At 49.5% G+C, this 19,016-nt stretch overlaps 1 protein-coding gene across 1 annotated transcript in view; it reads left to right on the top strand.

Moving 5' to 3' along the window:
- HP1BP3 (heterochromatin protein 1 binding protein 3) overlaps window positions 1-19,016 on the top strand; it is a 711,194-nt gene that overhangs the window by 443,368 nt on the left and 248,810 nt on the right. Inside the window, exon 8 of the mRNA XM_086921633.1 lies at window positions 2,277-2,367. Within this exon, the coding sequence (XP_086777759.1) occupies window positions 2,277-2,367 (91 nt within the window). The remainder of the gene's footprint in view (window positions 1-2,276; window positions 2,368-19,016) is intronic.

Raw genomic sequence — 19,016 nt, 5'->3', positions numbered from 1 at the left:
GAAAATAATGGCAGATAATATAGCAGTCTTCTCTGCAAAGCCTACGGAAGCAGTAGGCTTAATTCAAGCAGGGCCTAAAAGGCCTATGAGCTAAATATAGATAAGACGCAGGTCCTTCTTAATTTTCATCCCAACCAGGTAGTGTCTGGGGCCTGCTCTGTCACAACATACTTAGGGTGCAGATTTCTTCGAATACTGAACAAATCATATGTTTAAATTACAATCCACTCTTAAAGTTGATTGGCAATCTATGCCAATTCTTCATCTTTAGAACAATCAATGGTATAGGGCACTGTAAAATCATTAAAATGATTTTGCCCAAATTCCTTTATTTGTTTCGAGAAATTCCACTATGTGTTCCGAACTTTATTTAAAAGACATTAAAGGGGGCACTCACTAGTTTTATTTTGGACTATAAACAGCTGTGCTGCGCAATAAAGTATTTGAAATTCTCATAAAGGCAGGGAGGGCTTCAACTAGCTGATTTCAAATATTATTTCTGGGCCTCCTTTGGTGGGCGACTTGTTAGTCTTTCTGCTGGTACTCAAAGCTGTCTCTATAATGTTGCAATCGGCACCAACACTACACTAGAATATTCCTATATAAGATCAACGATCCTAACTATTTCAAGAGTCCAATTTAAGACTCTTCGAGACATAGCTTATATCTGGCGAGAAATAGTGTTGAATTGCTCCTACCCGAAGTACATGGTAGTGTCCCATTGTGGGGCAATCCTCAATTTCCAGAAATATTTCATGACACACTAACCAAACTTTGGGCTAGTTACGGGCTGAGCCAACTAGGGCACTTATGATATAAATGGTTTTCGCACCTTCGATTTACAAAGGGTAGCTGGCCTCCCAAAACAAATGTTTTATAAATACTTATAAATCAGAGACTATCTTAGAGGACACATAGGTATAAGAACACTTGTGGAATCTGACACAATGACTTACTTACACTCATTTACAAAGATTACTATCAGCCAGGCTTACCAGCTCTTTTCTCAAACCTGGAGCAATGACAACTTGAAGTTGGCATATAAGTGGTGTGAGGCACTGGGGCAGCTGGTTACCCCTGCACATATTGAAAGTGCACTGGGTACGTTAGATGTGGATGTGTGTTCCACCAATCTAAAATTGCAGCAATTTAAAACGATTTGTATGCTATATTATACCCCGGAGCGAATAGCCGATGGTCAGCCTGCAGGGGGACTATCATGAGTGATACGGCTAAGTGCAGATAGCCTGCATATGTTTTTACCTGTCCTAATCGGACACTTTTTTGGAAAGAGATTGATCAGATAGCTACAGTACGGCTGGGTCTTAACCTGCAACTAACCAAGGTGGAGAGAATGCTTGGTTATAAGCATATGTCTGATCGGAGGTTAACGCTTTTTCATTTTGTCATTATAGTCACAGCTCGTCTTTGTATTGCAAGAGCATGAATATCGAAGTTGGCACTCAGGGCACCAGAGTGGTGGGTAATATTGAATGAAATATGTGAAATGGAAAGAGCTATAGCTAAAACTAGGGGAGTCCGATCTGGGCAAAAGTTCCATCGTATTTGGGGACTCGTAGTTAATACCGGATAGCTAGAATCCTAGTGTTAATCCTCTCTATAAGTAGCTCTGTCTGTTATTTGCTAGCAAGGTGTGGCGCCACGGCCCGGGCGACTGACATCGGACGCTGGGGATCACGGTTCGATCCCGGGTCCGGCAGCAGGGGTCTGCCCAGCACCATGTGACTCTGGGCAATAACTCGCTTAATCTTCCCAACGGCCCCCAGCACCGGGATGCCTCCGGGTAGCTGTGCGATTTACAAATACTGGATTTACATTTTTTGAAATTTTTTTTATTATACTATTTTCCTGCCTGTTATGGCTATGTTTCTTCTTTTTATGTCTTTTTTATTTCCCCTTCTACTTTTAGTACCTGTATTTTTAATGTTGTAGGGAATCTATAATAGCTTAAGGAGTTGTACGCTTTTGCTTTTTTATAGTTCTGATTGTCGCTTTTTTATAGTTCTGATTGTCGCTTTGTATTGCTGGAATAATGTCTTTTATTTTGCCTATTCCCTGAGAGAAATAAAAAAATAGGTAAGTAACTTGTTATATGTCTAGCCTGTAGATGCCAGGGTGAGCCAGTCATATCAAGTAAAGCTATAAGATTGCAAAGTGCCAATATTATTGTTACAAGAAACTAACTGGCTTCATTCATTATTACAATAACACTGCAGTGAATTAAAATCTCAATTCAGATGTCTCTCTACACTTAGGCCTAACATGTTGAAGAATGCCCTTCAGAGAGCTGTTGAAAAAGGCCAATTAGAACAGATCACAGGCAAAGGAGCATCTGGAACTTTCCAGGTGAGAAATAAATGTCTCAGAAAATGTGAAATATATGATTCTACATCACTGTATTGTGGCATTTGTAGAGAGCTTTGTGTCCCTTCAGGAGACACCAGAGTGCACATCGGGCAAGGAAAAGCTTTGGTAAGCTACTCAGTATGTTGTGCATTGCGGAAATAGTGAGGGGTTTATAGCGAAGTAAACATGTTGAATGTCTGCTGTCATACATGATGTTGGGAGGTGTGCTCCATTTGCTTTGCAGCTGGCTCCCTGTAGCATATATCACTGGAATTTACGCAAATAATTGTGAGATATAGGATTGCAGTTGGTATTGTATTGTTACCAAAGTAAGGTATAGTGTGCACAGAGTCCAGTGGATCCCCAGAGGTATATATCCGGGACTTAAGTAGATAGTACCTTACTCTCCTGTTTTAGTGTGGTTTCGCAATCTGGCTTATAAAGAGGGTAGTGTTAAGCATTTGTTGTCCATATTCTGGCAAGAAATAATGTCACACGCTGACTAAATCCAGACCAATTGTTTGTATAAAACGTTATTTTGTTATTTTATTTCTAGAACAATTCACTTAGTAGCAGGTAAGTTAAACTCTTCATACAATGTTACTTTCAGCAAGACTGTGAAAACTGGATTTGCAGGAGCACTTGGATTGCTTTCTGCAATTAAAAAAATAGTTCAAAAATACTTTTCAGTTCTGGTTTGGTATGATACATACTTCTATCCTATCACAGTGTTCGAGGCATGTGGGCCGCTAAAATCATATCTTGTGCATAGATCTCCGCCTAGTGTTGGGTCCGGATGATTGCACCTTGTTGTCCTGGAAGAGTCTTTGAAGTATCACGAGATAGGTGGCTCCTCCCCTGGACTACAGTGTGCATGGGCATCCTCTCCATCCTCAGATTGTTTTTTTCCGCCATTGGGTTCGGATGTGTTCCGTGACTCTCGTTAGGAACCTTTAGGAAAAACTTGTTTTCTTCAGGCCAAAAGGCCTCTTTAAGCGTTGATATTGTACTTCGTTCAGTTCTGGGTTAACTTATCCGGTCTCCCGGATACTTGAGCACGTGTGCTCCCAGCTTTTTAGGCCCGATCGAAGATTGACATCGACGATGGAATTTCAGGCCCCGTTTAAACGTTGCCCAGTCTGTAACGCGAAGTACCCTCTCTCAAACGTGCACCCTGTGTGCAACAGATGTCTGTCTCCAGACCACGACGAGGAGAGTTGCTTGGCCTGTTCAAATTCAGGTCGGAAGAGGGGCTCGCTCTTAGACGTGAGGCGAGACTACCGGCGCGGAAAGCGTCGGATGTGGAGGATATCTTCGAGGCTGGGGACGACGAGGGCGTCCAAGAGGAGGAACCGGAGCACTTCCCCGACCCGGCCTCCTGTCAAGAATCTTACTACGGAGAAGAGGTAGACGATGAGCACATCGAAGACGATGAAGCCGTCGAGGTAAGAGACAACGGTATGGCTATTGGAGCCGCAGAGGGCGGCTCCAGCGATGAGCAAGACTCAACCGAACATTCGGGGGGTCGAAAGTGACACTGTCTTGTCAACGGCTCAGGTCGAAGCATCGCCGGAAGGCCTTAGCCAAGATCTTTATACTTATTCTACAGCCCCGCAATCTGGCCCGGCTAAGAATATTTCAGAGCCTTCAGTGGGTACGCCTACGAAACCGAAACCGAAACTGACTAAAGACAAATCGAAACTGAAACTGGTCATACCAGTATTTGTTTCGCAAAGCCTCGTTCTATCGGATCCTAAGAAGGCTCATAGTGTCATTGCCCCTTCGGGGTCACAGAAGGGTGCCAACCCGAAGATCGGTACATCCAAGAAGGTGCCAAAGGCCCAAAGAGACGGAGCGACGTCATCTAAGGCTGCCCTCGGGGTCGTGGACACTGTAGACGGACTTGAGTCGCAGCCGCCCCTCAGTCCGAATGCATACAAGTTGATGCTGGTGAAGGTTCTCGAAGACCAGCACAAAATGGCCGCGTTGGAACGTGACGCATCAAGCCGCAGCCATTTTGGGACTCCCAGCGCAACACCTGGCTCGAAGTTTGCGATGGCCATGAAAAAAGTCAAACAGCCATCGGGCCTCCACCTATAGTTTTTGGACTGCCTCCGACTGCAAGACCTAAAACTTCTAAGCCGGCACGGGGCGCCGACCCTGGTAAAATGATGTCAAAACTTAAGGGAACGACTGCCACTCCTGACGGCGTCGGTTCCACTCCACCTTCTTCTGAAAGCTCAAAGAAGTTGTACATTGACTCTGCAACCGGAAGACTCACCCTTTTCAAACGGAAGATCTTGCCGGAGAAGCCAATGGAATCCTATCAAATTCCACTCAAAAGGAAAAGAGACTCTGCTTCCTCGCCAGTTCTTTTCGAGTCCGTAATGCCTTATGGACAAGCCTTTACTCAATCCCCCACACGCGCTGAGGATGGTGGGGGGATGACCAGTATGACGAACAATTCAACTATCCTGATGAATCTAATCAGGATGACTCGCAGGATGTGCTCGACGATCAAGGCACGGCGGACACCCAGTCTTAACAAGTAAAGACAGCCCCCGCAGAGGATAGTGCGGCGTTCAACGCTCTAATTGAAAGGGCAGCGTTGAACCATGCTGTGGTCATGCATGCAGACCCAGTTGAGGAGGACTTTGTTTGATACCTTCTCTACGTCGGACAGATCAGTGAAGACGCTGCAGATGCTGAAGGGTGTCCTTAAGCACGCCAATGACATTTTCAAGGACACAACCAGAGCAAGGGTGGTGAACCCACGTATTGAAAAGAAATACAGGCCTGCTCCTGTGGACCCTACGTATATAAGGGGTCAATTGCCATTGGACTCTTTGGTGGTCTCCAATGCCCGGAAGAGGGCGAACTCACAAACAATTGGTGATGCTCCTCCCCCAGACAAAGAATCTAAAGTATTGGAAGCCTCTGGCAAGCGGGTTGCTGCGCAGGCAGCGAATATTTGGAGAATAGCCAATACACAAGCTCTACTGGCTAGATACGATAGGGCTCCCTATGATACCCTAGAGCAATTGTTGCAACACTTGCCTGAGGCATATAGAGAGGGGGCGGAAATGTTGATTCAGGAAGGGAAACTGATATCAAACGCTTCTATCAAGTGTGCCCTAGATTCAGCAGACATTGCAGCCAGGGCCATTAAACTAGTGTGATGCTAAGGAGGCAGGCATGGTTACGAATTTCTGGGTTTATGCCAGAAATACAAACAAGTTTGCTCAATCACCCCGTTAACCCAGATTTCTTGTTTGTGTCTGACGTTGACACGATTCTTGAAAAGATCAAGAAGGACACCGAGACGGCTAAGTCTATGGGGGCCTTGCAGTCTCAACAGTTCAGAGGGGGTTCTTTTCGTCGCTCAGGTAGTAGAGGGCCGTCAAGGGAGCAAACATCTCAGCAAACACAATACAATAAAGGTGGTGCACAGACCACCTTTAACAAGAACAATAGAGGTGGATACCGTGGTAACAGCAACAAAGGCAGAGGACGCAAAAATAATAACACCAGGTCCTCAGCAAATACCAAACAGTGACGTCTTGTCACTGCCCCCAGACCATATAACACCGGTCGGGGGACGACTCCAGCAGTTCCTGCCAGTCTGGGAAGGCATTACCACAGACAGGTGGGTGAGGCAACTTATCCAGTACGGGTATTGTTTAGAACTGACATCCACTCCACCGACCTACCACCAAGACACCATCCTATGTCCGCAGAGCACTTAACCTTATTACAGCAATAAGTGGCTAGCATGCTGCAAAAAGGGGCCATAGAACTGGTGCCTCTAGAGGAGCACGGAACAGGGGTGTACTCTCTCTATTTCTTAGTCCCAAAGAAGGACGGGTCTCTCAGACCCATTCTGGATCTGAGACCCTTGAATCTATACATCCTTTCAGAACATTTCCACATGCTGACTCTGCAGCAGGTCCTGCCATTGCTCAGTCAGGGGGATTTCCTGGCAACTCTGGATCTGAAGGAGGCATATTTCCATATACCCATGCATCAGGCACACAGGAAATACCTCAGGTTCACTATACAGAACAAGCATTACCAGTTCAAGGTGCTACCTTTTGGAGTGACCACTGCTCTCAGAGTGTTCACCAAGTGCTTGGCGACAGTGGCGGCACACCTTCGGAGACAACACATTCATGTCTACCCTTACCTGGACGACTGGCTTGTGCAAGCGAAGTCGGCCCAGCAGTGCGCCAGCCACGTGTCCCGCACAATTCATCTTCTGCACAGTTTGGGATTTTCTCTGAACTATCCCAAGTCGCATCTGCAATCCGCTCAAGTACAGCAATACTTGGGAGCGACGTTGGACACTGTGACAGCTACAGCCCAGCCAAACTCAGTGTGAATCGACAGCATGCAACTGCTGATTCGCAAATTCAGGCCACAACACTCACTACAGGCGCGAGTGTTTCTGCAGTTAATGGGCATGATGGCCTCCTGCATCTTCATAGTCCTGCACGCGAGACTGCATATGCGTCCGCTCCAAGAGTGTTTAGCACGACCGTGGAATCAGGCTCAAGAACAATTGAAAGACCTAGTGTTGGTGACCGGTCGTGCGTACAACTCTCTGCATTGGTGGAATCCACGCAACCTTTGCAAGGGATGCCCGTTCCACGAGCCTGTCCCACAAGTAGTGCTCTCGACGGACGCATCCCTCCTGGGGTGGGGGGGCGCATCTCCTTCATTATACAGTGCAGGGACTATGGTCGGATCAACAGAAGAGGATGCACATCAATCTGCTAGAATTGATAACAATCTTCATGGCACTAAAGGCTTTCAAGGTACATCTGTGCAACAATGTCGTGTTGATCCTGTCGCACAACATGCCGGCCATGTATTACATTCAGAAGCAGGGAGGTACTCACTCTCCACAGTTGTCACACTTGGCGCAGAGCATGTGGAAGTGGGCCATTCAGAGGAACATTTTCCTAATGGCGGAGCACCTCCCGGGCCAGGACAACCAGATGGCGGATCTGCTCAGCAGACACAGCCATCAGGTGCACGAGTGGGAGATTCATCCCTCGGTGCTGCGACCGTACTTCCAGCAGTGGGGACATCCTGACATCGACCTGTTCGCCACAAACGAGAACGCAAAATGCCCAAACTTCGCCGCCAGGTTCCCACACCCGCGGTCTCAGGGCAATGCGATATGGATGAACTGGTCAGGCAGATTTGCGTACGCTTTTCCGCCGGCCCCGCTCATACCTCTGGTGGCACGGAAACTCAGACCACTCCATGACTCTCATCCTGGTTGCTCCAATGTGGGCGAGGCAAGCATGGTTCACCACGTTCCTAGAACTTTCCGTGGTGCCTCATCAAAGACTGCGTCTACACCCAGTCTTCTCACCCAGAGCCATGGCGAAGTAGGCACCCAGATCCGCAACAGTTAAACCTTGCGATATGGCTCCTGAAGTCATAGAATTTGGGTATCTGAATCTGCCTCCTGATTGTATGGACATCATCAAGGAGGCAAGACGGCCTACCACTAGGGCCTGCTATGCTGCCAAATGGAAACGTTTTGTCATTTACTGTTCCAACCATGACATAGACCCGCTGGATGCATCAACACAGAACATTATTTGTTACCTGTTACATTTATACAGATGCAATCTGGCATACAGTTCTATACGTATTCATTTGGCGGCAATAGCGGCTTACTTACAGAACAGGCAACACCTTTCGCTGTTCCGAGTGCCGACCATAAAGGCTTTTATGGAGGGACTCAAACGAGTCATTCCACCCAGAAGACCACCTTCACCGGTCTGGAATCTTAATATGGTTTTGACCAGACTGATGGGACCTCCTTTCGAACCTCTCCACTCTTGTGAGATACAGTTCCTAACTTGGAAGGTTGCCTTCTTAGTAGCGATCACGTCGCTGAGACGGGTTAGCGAGCTGCAAGCCCAAACCATTCAAGAACCTTTTATACAGGTTCACGCAAATAGGGTAGTGCTACGCACTAACCCTAAATTCATGACCAAGGTAGTTTCTCGGTTCCACATTAATCAAACTATTGAACTGCCAGTTTTCTTCCCTAATCCAGACTCAGTAGCAGAAAGATCACTGCACACATTAGACGTCAAACGAGCCCTCCTGTACTATATAGACAGGACGAGGGATTTCAGGAAGACTAAACAACTCTTTGTTGCTTTTTCACCACAGCACAAGGGCAAACACATTTCCAAATCAGGTATAGCCAGATGGATTGTTAAGTGTATTCAGATTTGTTATCAGAAGGCTAAACGCACACTAACGGTCCCCCCAAGTGCACATTCCACACGCAAGCTAGGGGCATCCATGGCTTTCCTGGGTAACATTCCATTAGAGGACATATGTAGAGCAGCCACATGGAATAACATACGTACATTCACCAAACACTACTGTGTTGATGTACATTCCAAGCAGCAAGCTGCTGTAGGACAGGCTGTTCTTAAGTCCCTCTTTCAGGCTGCTGCAGCTGGCTCGGGCAACCACCGCTAAGGGAGAAACTGCTATTTATTCTATGCACAAGATATGAATTTAGCGGCCCACATGCCTCGAACGGAATATGCTACTTACCAGTATGCATCTGTTCTTGGCATGTAGGGCCGCTAACATTCATAACGCCCGCCCACATTCATATCACCCGCCCATCCTCCCCGGTGCCTGTCGCAGCTGTAGTAGTCAGAATTATTTGTAAGCATGGTCATCTTGTATTGTATTGGACTCCATCTCTGCCACAATAGCGAAAAACAATCTGAGGATGGAGAGGATGCCCATGCGCACTGTAGTCCAGGGGAGGAGCCACCTATCTCGTGATACTTCAAAGACTCTTCCAGGACAACAAGGTGCAATCATCCGGACCCAACACTAGGCAGCGATCTATGCACAAGATATGAATGTTAGCGGCCCTACATGCCAAGAACAGATGCATACTGGTAAGTAGCATATTCCTTACACAACACAAGACATTTGTAAGCAGGTTAACTCTTGTGCATGCAATAAATTACTGTTTGTGCAGTACAAGACAGTTCTATTGGAACACGAAGTGTTCAGTTACAGGTGAGTTAATCGGTTTTGGAATTGGAGTTTTTGCAGGGTAGAACCAAAGTTCCCCAACGTTCAGTTTGGCACTCAAAGTGCACCACCAGCGGCACTAGGGCGGCTAGATGCAGAGGGCCAGTGTTAGCCAATAGGGCTAGGGAGCACTTTGGTTGGGGACTGCTCAAGGGTATGCAATTCAGTTTCAGCGGCCAAGCTCCTTGGGTTAAGATTAGGGCAAAGGGTGTCCCAGGGTAGCACCAGGTCCACACCACCAGTGGCGCAGGGGAGGCCGGCTGCAGGGTACTTAAGCGGTGACGGGAATCCAGTGCAATTCAATGGATAACGTTGGTCACAGAAAAAGACTGCAGCCAAAAGACTGGACGAAGGGAAACAACTACTGTAGGATGAAGATGAAGAGTTGCTGGACACCAGGACACTGTTGGTGGGGCACCTCAGGTCACAGGAGCTGCAGATGCCGGGGGTGTACTTTTGTGTTCGGTTCTTCTCCCCAGTTTCCCTTGCGGTTACGGCACCCTTCGGATTGGGGCTGCCGGCGTCGGGGAGAAGGTTGGTGGAGATCGCCCAACACCGAATAACAGGTCAGGATCACTGGGAGGACCACGCAGGGGTGTTGGGCCACACTAACTCGAGCTGTGGGCGTCGGTTACAGACTGGTGAGGATTCGCAGATATGGAGTCCTGACTTCGGTTGGTTTTGGACAAATCCGGTGTCCACGGTAAATAGGAGTTCTTTGTGAAGGCAGAGCAGGTCTCCAGGTTTCTTGGAGGCTGCTGACTGCAGGACAGGCCGGGTTCAACTCGCAGGAGTTGTGTGCAAGAGACTGGTCGGTTTGGCTGGGGCTAAAGTAGTTGTCGTCGTCCTCTTCTGCAGCACGGCTTATTGTGTTTTTATCTAGGAGCCAGAATCAATATTACCATATCTGAAAGAGACACGTTAGTGATAGATTCCTTACCTTAGAATATCCCCAGGCGTCAGACTGGATCCGGAAAATTTTTGCATAGCAATACCCCTGCGCGTCGGTAGGCGTCGTCTGCGGCTCCGCGTCCGTCGTCGGCGTCGTGAGCGCCGGAATGACGTCGTCGGAGTACTTAGACGTCGCCTATGCGCGTTGACGTCAGTTCTTCTTTTTTCCGCGCCAGCTAGCGCAGATCCGGAAGAAGCTCTACCCCCAGTCAATTTTTGACTGAAATTTTTGATCTTTTTGATCGCCTTTCTTGTCGAGTCTTTGACTCCATCGGTGCCAGGCATGCCCGGGTTCAAGCCTTGCTCGAAGTGCGACCGACTCATGTTGGTCACGGACCCCCATCGCCGGTGCCTGAAGTGCTTAGGCCTCGGCCATGATGATCGAACCTGCTCCGACTGCCGGGACCTGACGTCGAAGGCTAAGCGGGAGCGGTCCCGCAAGCGACTCCAGCTGAGGCAGTCGGCCCGCGTTGCTCCAGGTCCCGTTCCCGGTCCCACGGGAGGTCGAGGGACAGGTCGGAGTCATCGGAGCTCCGGAAGTGGAAACCGATCGTCGGGTTCCAAGTCCTCAGGTAAGAGGCATGAGCGGTCGGAGCAACGTCATCGATCCTCCGACCCACCTCGACGCTCGCACGATGCGGCCGGGGGCTCGGGCGACACCGCCCACGCGGCTCCGCGGGAGTCGCTAGCATTGCCGCCTGCCCCACACCTTCGGGTCCCTGGGCAGGGCGCGACGCCGGAGGAGGTCGAAAGGTACCTCATGGCCATGAGGGCCCGACGGTTCCGTCTGGAGGTTCTAACGGGTCGGGCGCTTCGGCGCCGACGCCGCCGGCGACTTCGGTCTCAGTGCCGCAGGACATCGCCGGATGCGGCTCCGGATCCGGGACGTCGCCGGTCGACCTTACGACCTCGCCGGCGCCGTCCTCTAAGGTGTCGCCCCTGGCGCCCACTGTGGTTGCCGCCCCCAATGTTTCCTACGGTCCGACTCTGGCGCCGCTGGGCGCCGATTCCGTCGGCCTTTGGGGATTTTTATCTCCACGAGGAGGCCCTGTCTTCTAATCCTGGTTTACAGGACACAGGTGACGAGGAAGATTGGGAGGGGTCCGAGGACCCTCTGGCACTAGATTGCCAGTCTGAACAGGACTGGACATATGAGCTTGGGGAGGCCAGTGGTCTTGACACTTCACCAGACATTGGATTTAGCTCATAATAAACAACAAAGGTACCAGAGGGTCTCAAGCCAATAAGCCCATGAGTTAAAGAAACCAACCAAGAACCCACAGATTACGTCACAGAGAGCTCTCAGAGGATGAGGAAAAATACCCATCAGTCACCACTCGGATCCGCCCTTCATCATTTGGGATTTTATCCGTACCACCCGTCAGAGGTCAATTGTGTCCTACTCAGAGGTCAACCCGGTGGTAGGGGGTGTCCTCAGTAGGTGTTGGAAACGACAGTGTGGTAGTAAAAGTGGGACTGGGGCGTGCAGTGCAGAAAAAGTGTGAAAAGAGAAACCAAGAAAAAGTGTATTTAAAATTGGTGTTGAAAAAGCACTAGACAAAGTTTATTCCAGGTGTGCTTGACATACCAATGTTAGAAATAGTGCAACCTAAGGCTGTCTGTTTATGTAGACCGCCTAAGGTAAGTGTGGTCGACAAGTTTCAGCAATTAATGGACTCTTGCGTCCTTGCCTTCATCAGGACCAAATATGAAATAAGTACTACTGCACCAAAGTGAGAAAGTAAATCTAGTGAAAGGTGACACCAAAGAAACATAAACAAGTGCACACGGTCACCTGAATGCTCCGGGTGCCCTTACAGTCTGTGCAAGTCACTGTAGAGAGAAAAGGGGAGGTGTAGCTATCAATAGCAAATGGGCTAAACAGTAAGACCATAGGTTATGGTTTAAACTAGAAAACACACACGAAGTGTTGATTTAAGAAAGCACTTCATAAATGTAAATACAATTTAAATACATTTGGAACGAAATTTCAAATGCCAAATGTTGTTAGCTCTTACCTAAATCTGTAAGGCAGGCTGGCCTCACCCCACCTGGCAGAGGCTCAGGGGAAAATGAAGCACCGCTCTAGAAAACATGCGGGACACACGTTAAAACATAGAATGCACATAACAGAACCGAACACTTCTCACTACCAATAACCGATGATGCATGGTCACATAAACCAGCTAAAGTGGTATCATTTTCTGAGGAAAGGCTCCGTCTGAGTGAAGGCACCCATGGCGGAAAATGCGCTGGAAAAGCGGCAGGGTGAAAGGGCTCCTCTTACCTAACCGTCGGTACTCCTGGCCGGCGTCCTGGCCGTCTGGGGAGGTACCGAAAGCTAACGCGGGGCTGTAGATAAGCCTCGCAATCATTGGACACGTGGTCACGTGGGGCGTTCCGTAGCGTCTCAGGATAAGTGCAGACGCATACAGGAGTGCACGCCCACTCGCTACCAGGCCGGGATGGGCTTTGCCGTAGTCAAGGTAACCAGTTGCAAGCAGGCGGGAAGCTATTTGGTAACCGCGCTGCTATAGGTCACATGGTCACGTGGGGCGCTAACTCGCGTCTCATGATAGGAGAGGATGCGTGCTGCATTCCTATTGGGTACCGGGTCGCTGGCTCATGCCGAATCGGTTGTCACGTAGTCAAGGAGACGGGGGTAAACAAGTGACAGAAACTTAATACACACGGTCCTGTCAGGGGGGATTGAGGAAAGTAAGCAGCGTTAGTAATGAAAGCACTGACGGGCAAGGTGTAAAGCTAGGTTAAATTCAAACGCACATCACTCTGGACCCACAGAGAAAATTAATTAAGTAGGGTTAAGGCGAAGCTGTAAGGTAGAGCTTATAGTTAACCATAAAGTAAAAGCGAAGCTGTCAGGGAGTGCTTATAATTAACCAGAGCAGCGTTAGTATTGAAAGTGCTCACGGGCGAGGTATAAACCTAGGTTAAATTCAAACACACATCACTCTGGACCCACAGAAAAATTAAATTTATTAAGTAGGGTTAAGGCGAAGCTGTCAGGGAGTGCTTATCATTAACCAAAGAGTAAAAGCGAAGCTGTCAGGGAGTGCTTATAATTAACCAGAGAGTTAAATGCCAAGGGATCTATAATCCGGTTTCATGGTTAAATATAGCCTCAAGCAGGGTGGCACTATCATGGGAAATGTAGTATATCTGTCTCCCTCAAGCTGGGGATACAGCTATCTACCTCCAGCTGTCGGTAAGACTATACAGAACACTGGAGCTGAAGTTAGCTGATGGTACTATGGAAAGAATCAGTTATAGTGTGGACCACGGGATGTCGTCATTCAAGTCCTCTTTATGGGTTTTCAATTTGAGTACCCATCTTTGTTCTTTTTTCATTAAGTAACCGGCCACATCTGCTGTGTGTGTTGGTATGAATGGTTGTTCCAGTACGGTCCACTGGAATTCAGTGGCCAGATGTTTGGCCTCCAAAAAGTGGGCAGTTAGCTTAGTGGCTTGTCTTGCACAACGGATCGTACTCTTATGCTCTGATATCCGTATGCGGACCTTGCGTGTGGTCATGCCTACATACTTGTACCCACAGGGGCAGGTGATAAGGTAGATCACATGATCACTATTGCAATTTGTGAACTTTATTTGCTTCCAAGGTCTGGCAGTCCCAATGTCAATCTCCAATGTTTTTTTTGTCTGTGCACAGACCTGGCAGTTGCCACAGGGATGATGTCCCTGGACAGGTGGGAGGTTCCACAGTGTGCCTATGGCTCTAGGCATCTCATCGCGTGGCCTGGTATGCACAAGTCTGTCTCTCAGATTCGGGCCCCTCTTAAAGGAGACCAGGGGGCGAGGAAGGGTAAGGCGCCCCGAGTTTAGTATTGGCCAATGCTTCTTAACCACACTTTGAATGCTGTTCGACAGGCTCCCAAATGTATGAACAAAGGTGAGGCGGTCTAAGTCCGGCTTGGGAGGTCTCGGTTCCAGTAAGGCTTCCCGATTGTTGTTCATAGCCCTTTTCATGGACCGTTTCACAAGTTTAGGGGGATATTTACGAGCCACCAATTGCGTACTCAAATCATTCGAATGTTTCTTGAAAGCTGTCCTCGTGGAACAGTTCCTCTGTACCCGTAAAAATTGGCTAAAAGGGAGGCTCTCCCTTAATGCTCGTGGATGGTTGCTATCGAATAGCAGTAGGGAGTTCCTTGCAGTAGGCTTCCTGTAGAGCTCCGATTGTAGGCCTTCCGGTCCTGCTGTAATCAGACGGTCAAGGAAGGCTAGTTGTAGTTGACCGATCTCAATGGTGAATTTGAGGTGGGTATTCCTACTATTCAGCCAACCCAAGAATTCTAAGCAACTCTCGCTGGTACCTCTCCACACAACAAAGACGTCGTCGATGTACCTTTTCCAGGTTTTTAGTTTATCGATGAAAGGATTAGCCTGGTTCAGTACATGATTTTGTTCGAACGAGTGAACATACAGATTCGCTAAGCTGGGGGCATAAACTCTCCCCATGCTGGTACCTGATGTTTGAAGGTAAACCTGATCCTCGAATTGAAAAAAATGTTGCTTCATGGCCAGAGTGGCACAGGCCATTATGAATTGGACGGGAGTGATGCTGTTTAGTTCTCTAGACTCAAGAAGTTGGTGTACCACGTCCAGAGTCTCATCCTGCGGGATCGAGGTATAGAGTGCCTCAACGTCGAATGAAACTAAGAGGTCAGTATCCCTATCAAACTCGATGTTGGGTATCAATCTTAGTATGTCGGTAGTGTCTTTGAGATAAGTGGGCATTTCCTGCACCATGGGTCTCAAGAAATGGTCCACAAAAGGGGAAAGGGGTTCCAGGGCTGATCCTATCCCGGAGATTATGGGACGTCCTGGGGGCGGTCGTTGCTCCTTGTGAACCTTGGGTAAGGTATAGAAGTAGGGCATCTTGGGGTGCTCAGTGCGAAGGTACATGGCTTCAGCTGGAGTGATCCATCCCTCGGAAGATGCTTCTTCCACCATTGTTTTGATGTTCGATTTCAGCTCATCTGTCGGGTCATGGTTCAGGGGGGCATAAGATTGTCTCATATTGAGTTGCCTGAGACACTCAGCTCTATAGACTTGTGTGTCCATTATAACAATCGATCCGCCCTTATCGGCTGGCTTTATTGTTAAGTCCTTGGATTTAGCTCACCTCCGACTGTGGCTTCGGAGGCGGGCTCTACATATAGTGTAGTGTTGACGAAGGCAGCTAAGGCCTTAAACCTTAAGCTCCCCGTCGCGGCCGTGAGGAATAACCTCCTCACAGAGGTCCTCAAACCGTAGTCAAGCTCCAGTGAGCCTCTGCTGCCGTTCAATGAGGCCTTGTGTGACATTCTTGTGGGCACTTGGTCCTAGCCCGCCACAGGTCCGCCTGTGGATAGGAACGTGGCCAGACGCTACCGCCCGGCCCCGGGCGACCCATGCTTTTTGTCCACCCACCCCACCCCAGAGAGTCTGGTCATCCAGGCCTCAAACTCCCAGACCGCATTCCCGTCGGCCCCGCCCGACAGGCAATCCAAGAGATACGAACAGTTCGGGAAGAAGGTTTTCTCGTCTGTTTGCTTAGGGCTGCGGTCTGTGAATACCGCCTGTCTCTTGGGCAGCTACACCCACACTCGGTTGCGGAGGTGCTGCCACAATGCCCGGAGGAGGTCCAGGCTAAACTCGGCCAAGCCCTTGCGGAAGGCCGGGATGCAGCACGTTTTTCTATCCGGTGTGGGCTGGATACAACGGACTCACTGGGCAGGGCGATAGCAACGACGGTGGCGGTTCGACGCAGCGCCTGGTTGAGGTCCGCCAACTTCTCGGCCGATGTCCAGGCCACGCTACTGGACATGCCGTTTGATGGCCGTCGCCTCTTCGGCGACAAGGCAGACCATGCGCTAGAACGTTGCAAGGGCTATGGCCAAGTCCTTGGGCCTCACGGCCCCACGCCAGCAATTGGGTGCCTTTCGCTCCTTTTGTGGCCACGGAAGGGGTGCCCCCACACGTACTGCCAGCGCCGCGCCGCAGAATGTCCAACAGCGCGGTGGTGGACGTGGAAACCGCTGCGGCGGCGGTCGGGGACCACGGCGAGGCCAGTCCACACCCACCCGCAGCAGCACCTGCCTCTAAACCTTCCGAGTTTTCAGGCCCATGTGACGCCTGTGGGAGGCAGGGTTCGCCATCATCTCTCCCACTGGCGCACAGTCACTTCGGACAGGTGGGTGCTGCAGATTGTCCGAAGGGGCTACTCCCTCCCCTTCGAGGCATCCCCTCAATCCATGCCACCGCAATGCCACCGCGTGTCGGGGGATCACTTGCAACTTCTGCAAGAGGAAGTCACGGCCCTCTTGGCCAAGAGGGCCATCGAGCGCGTTCCTGGGCCAGCAGTAGGGTGTGGATGTTACTCCCACTACTTTCTGGTACCCAAGAAGGGCAAAGGGGGCCTGCGCCCGATCTTGGACCTACGGAACGTCAACGGCTTCCTCCGGAAGAAGTTCAAGATGCTAACTTTGGCTCAGGTCCCTGCTGCCCTGGACCCGGAAGACTGGATGGTAGCGTTGGACCTGCAGGACGCTTATTTCAACATTCCCATCCTGCCGGCCCACCGGCGTTACCTGCGGTTCACGGTAGGCCAAGAGCACTTTCAGTTTACCGTGCTCCCCTTCGGCCTTACCAGCGCCCCACGGGTGTTCACGAAGGTGATGGCAGTGGTTGCAGCTTATCTGCGCAGGCAGGGTGTGTCAGTCTTCCCCTACCTTGGCGACTGGTTGTTAAGGGCGGGCTCGCCCCAGGTAGTCGTCACCCACCTCCAGACTACGGCCAACCTCCTGCACTTGCTGGGGTTTTCCATCAATGTGCTGAAGTCACACCTGTGCCCCTCTCAGAAGCTCCTCTTCATCGGAGCAGTTCTCGACTCGGCGCAGTTTCGGGTTTAAGATCTGAGCATTGTCTCCTATTGGGAGACTTTAATCTCCACATGGACAAAGTTGCTGACCCTGACACTATTAAGCTTCTTGATATAGTCTGTCCGTTGGGCTTATCTCCTTTCATCAGCAGCCCAACTCACACTGAAGGCCACACGATCGATCAGATCTTTTCTACCGAATCCTTAGAAGCCTTTCCAGTTTTGGATCTCTATTATGGTCAAGTCCAATGTCAGAGGAGCAGAAGACACTAAGAGGCGGTCGCGGCCTTTCCATTGTGTGACGGCAGAAATGTTTTCGGCCGCCCTTAATCAATATCCATGCCCCCTATCAGGGAACCTGGAGTTAGATTTAGAAACCGTCCAGAAATGGCTTGAAACTAGATTTGAGGAACTAGCTCCTGGTAAAATAGGCAAACCGGAGAGCAAACAGATCTCGGCCCCCTGGTTCACTCCCCTTCTCGGCAAGCTGCGCCAGGATTGCAAGAGGGCGGAACGAGCTTGGAGGCGTCGATACGATTCAGAAGATAAAATTAAATACAGGGGACTAATCTGTCTCTATCATAAGAAAATTACGGAGGCAAAAAAAAGTTATCTAGAAAATAGAATTGATGTAGCAGATAACAGGAGTAAGGAAATTTTTAGAATTGTTCAGGAATTCATTTCTCCTGCTGCAAGCTCTCCAAATCACTCTCATACGGGAGCATGGATCTGCCAGCTTAGTGAATTTTTCACTAATAAAATCAAGCTCATCCAAGATTCCTTTCTTCGTTTAGGTCCTAGCGCTGGAGCTTGTCGTCCAAGCTGTCCACCTTCACTTTTAACGGAATCAGGACCGTTGCTTTTGGACTTTCCGGCAATGTCTTTGGCCTCCTCTCTTGAACTACTAACCCGTCTTAAATCAGGCTCGCCGCTGGACCCTTGTCCTGCTACCTGTCTTGGAAGGATTGCCCCGGCAATTAACACTCTCCTAAACCCACTGCTCAAAGCCTCCCTTACATCTGGTGAGGTATCTGCGGCCTGGAAGCACGCCCAAATCCTACCGCTGCTAAAAAAACCTACAGCAGATCCCCTTGAACATGCGAATTATAGACCAATCTCCCTTCTCCCAGCCATGGCTAAGGTGATTGAGAAACACATGCATTCCTCTATTACCAGCTTTATAGAGAATAACAACTTGCTTCACGATTCTCAATCAGGTTTCCGTGCGAATTACAGCACGGAGACTGCCTTGCTAGAGATAACTGATGCCATCCGAGAGACTCTGGATGATGGAGGAAAGGCGATTTTGGTCATGTTGGACTTGTTGGCTGCTTTCGACACCGTCCCACATGTCGGTCTCCTGTCAAGATTATGGGGGATCGGTTTGCGGGGGACGGTGTTGGAATGGTTTAAGTAATTTCTTACCAACCGCCGACAAGTGGTCTGGGCACCTCCGTTTTCCGCTGAAATGCCTCCGCTGGAGGTAGGGGCCCCGCAAGGGTCCATTCTTAGCCCCTGCCTGTTTAACATCTACATGGCTCCTCTGGCGGAGGTAGCGGAGTCTTTTGGTGCCCAGATCATATCCTATGCTGATGACACCCAGCTACTTTTCACATGTAACAAGGGAGAGGATTTTGACGGCAATCAGATTGGGGAGTGTCTAGAAGCCGTGTTTGAGTGGTTTCAGAGACATAGCCTGAAATGCAAC

Source organism: Lissotriton vulgaris, chromosome 5 (assembly GCF_964263255.1).
Source record: "Lissotriton vulgaris chromosome 5, aLisVul1.2, whole genome shotgun sequence".
NCBI lineage: Eukaryota > Metazoa > Chordata > Amphibia > Caudata > Salamandridae > Lissotriton > Lissotriton vulgaris.
This window is presented reverse-complemented; position numbering and strand designations above follow the sequence as displayed.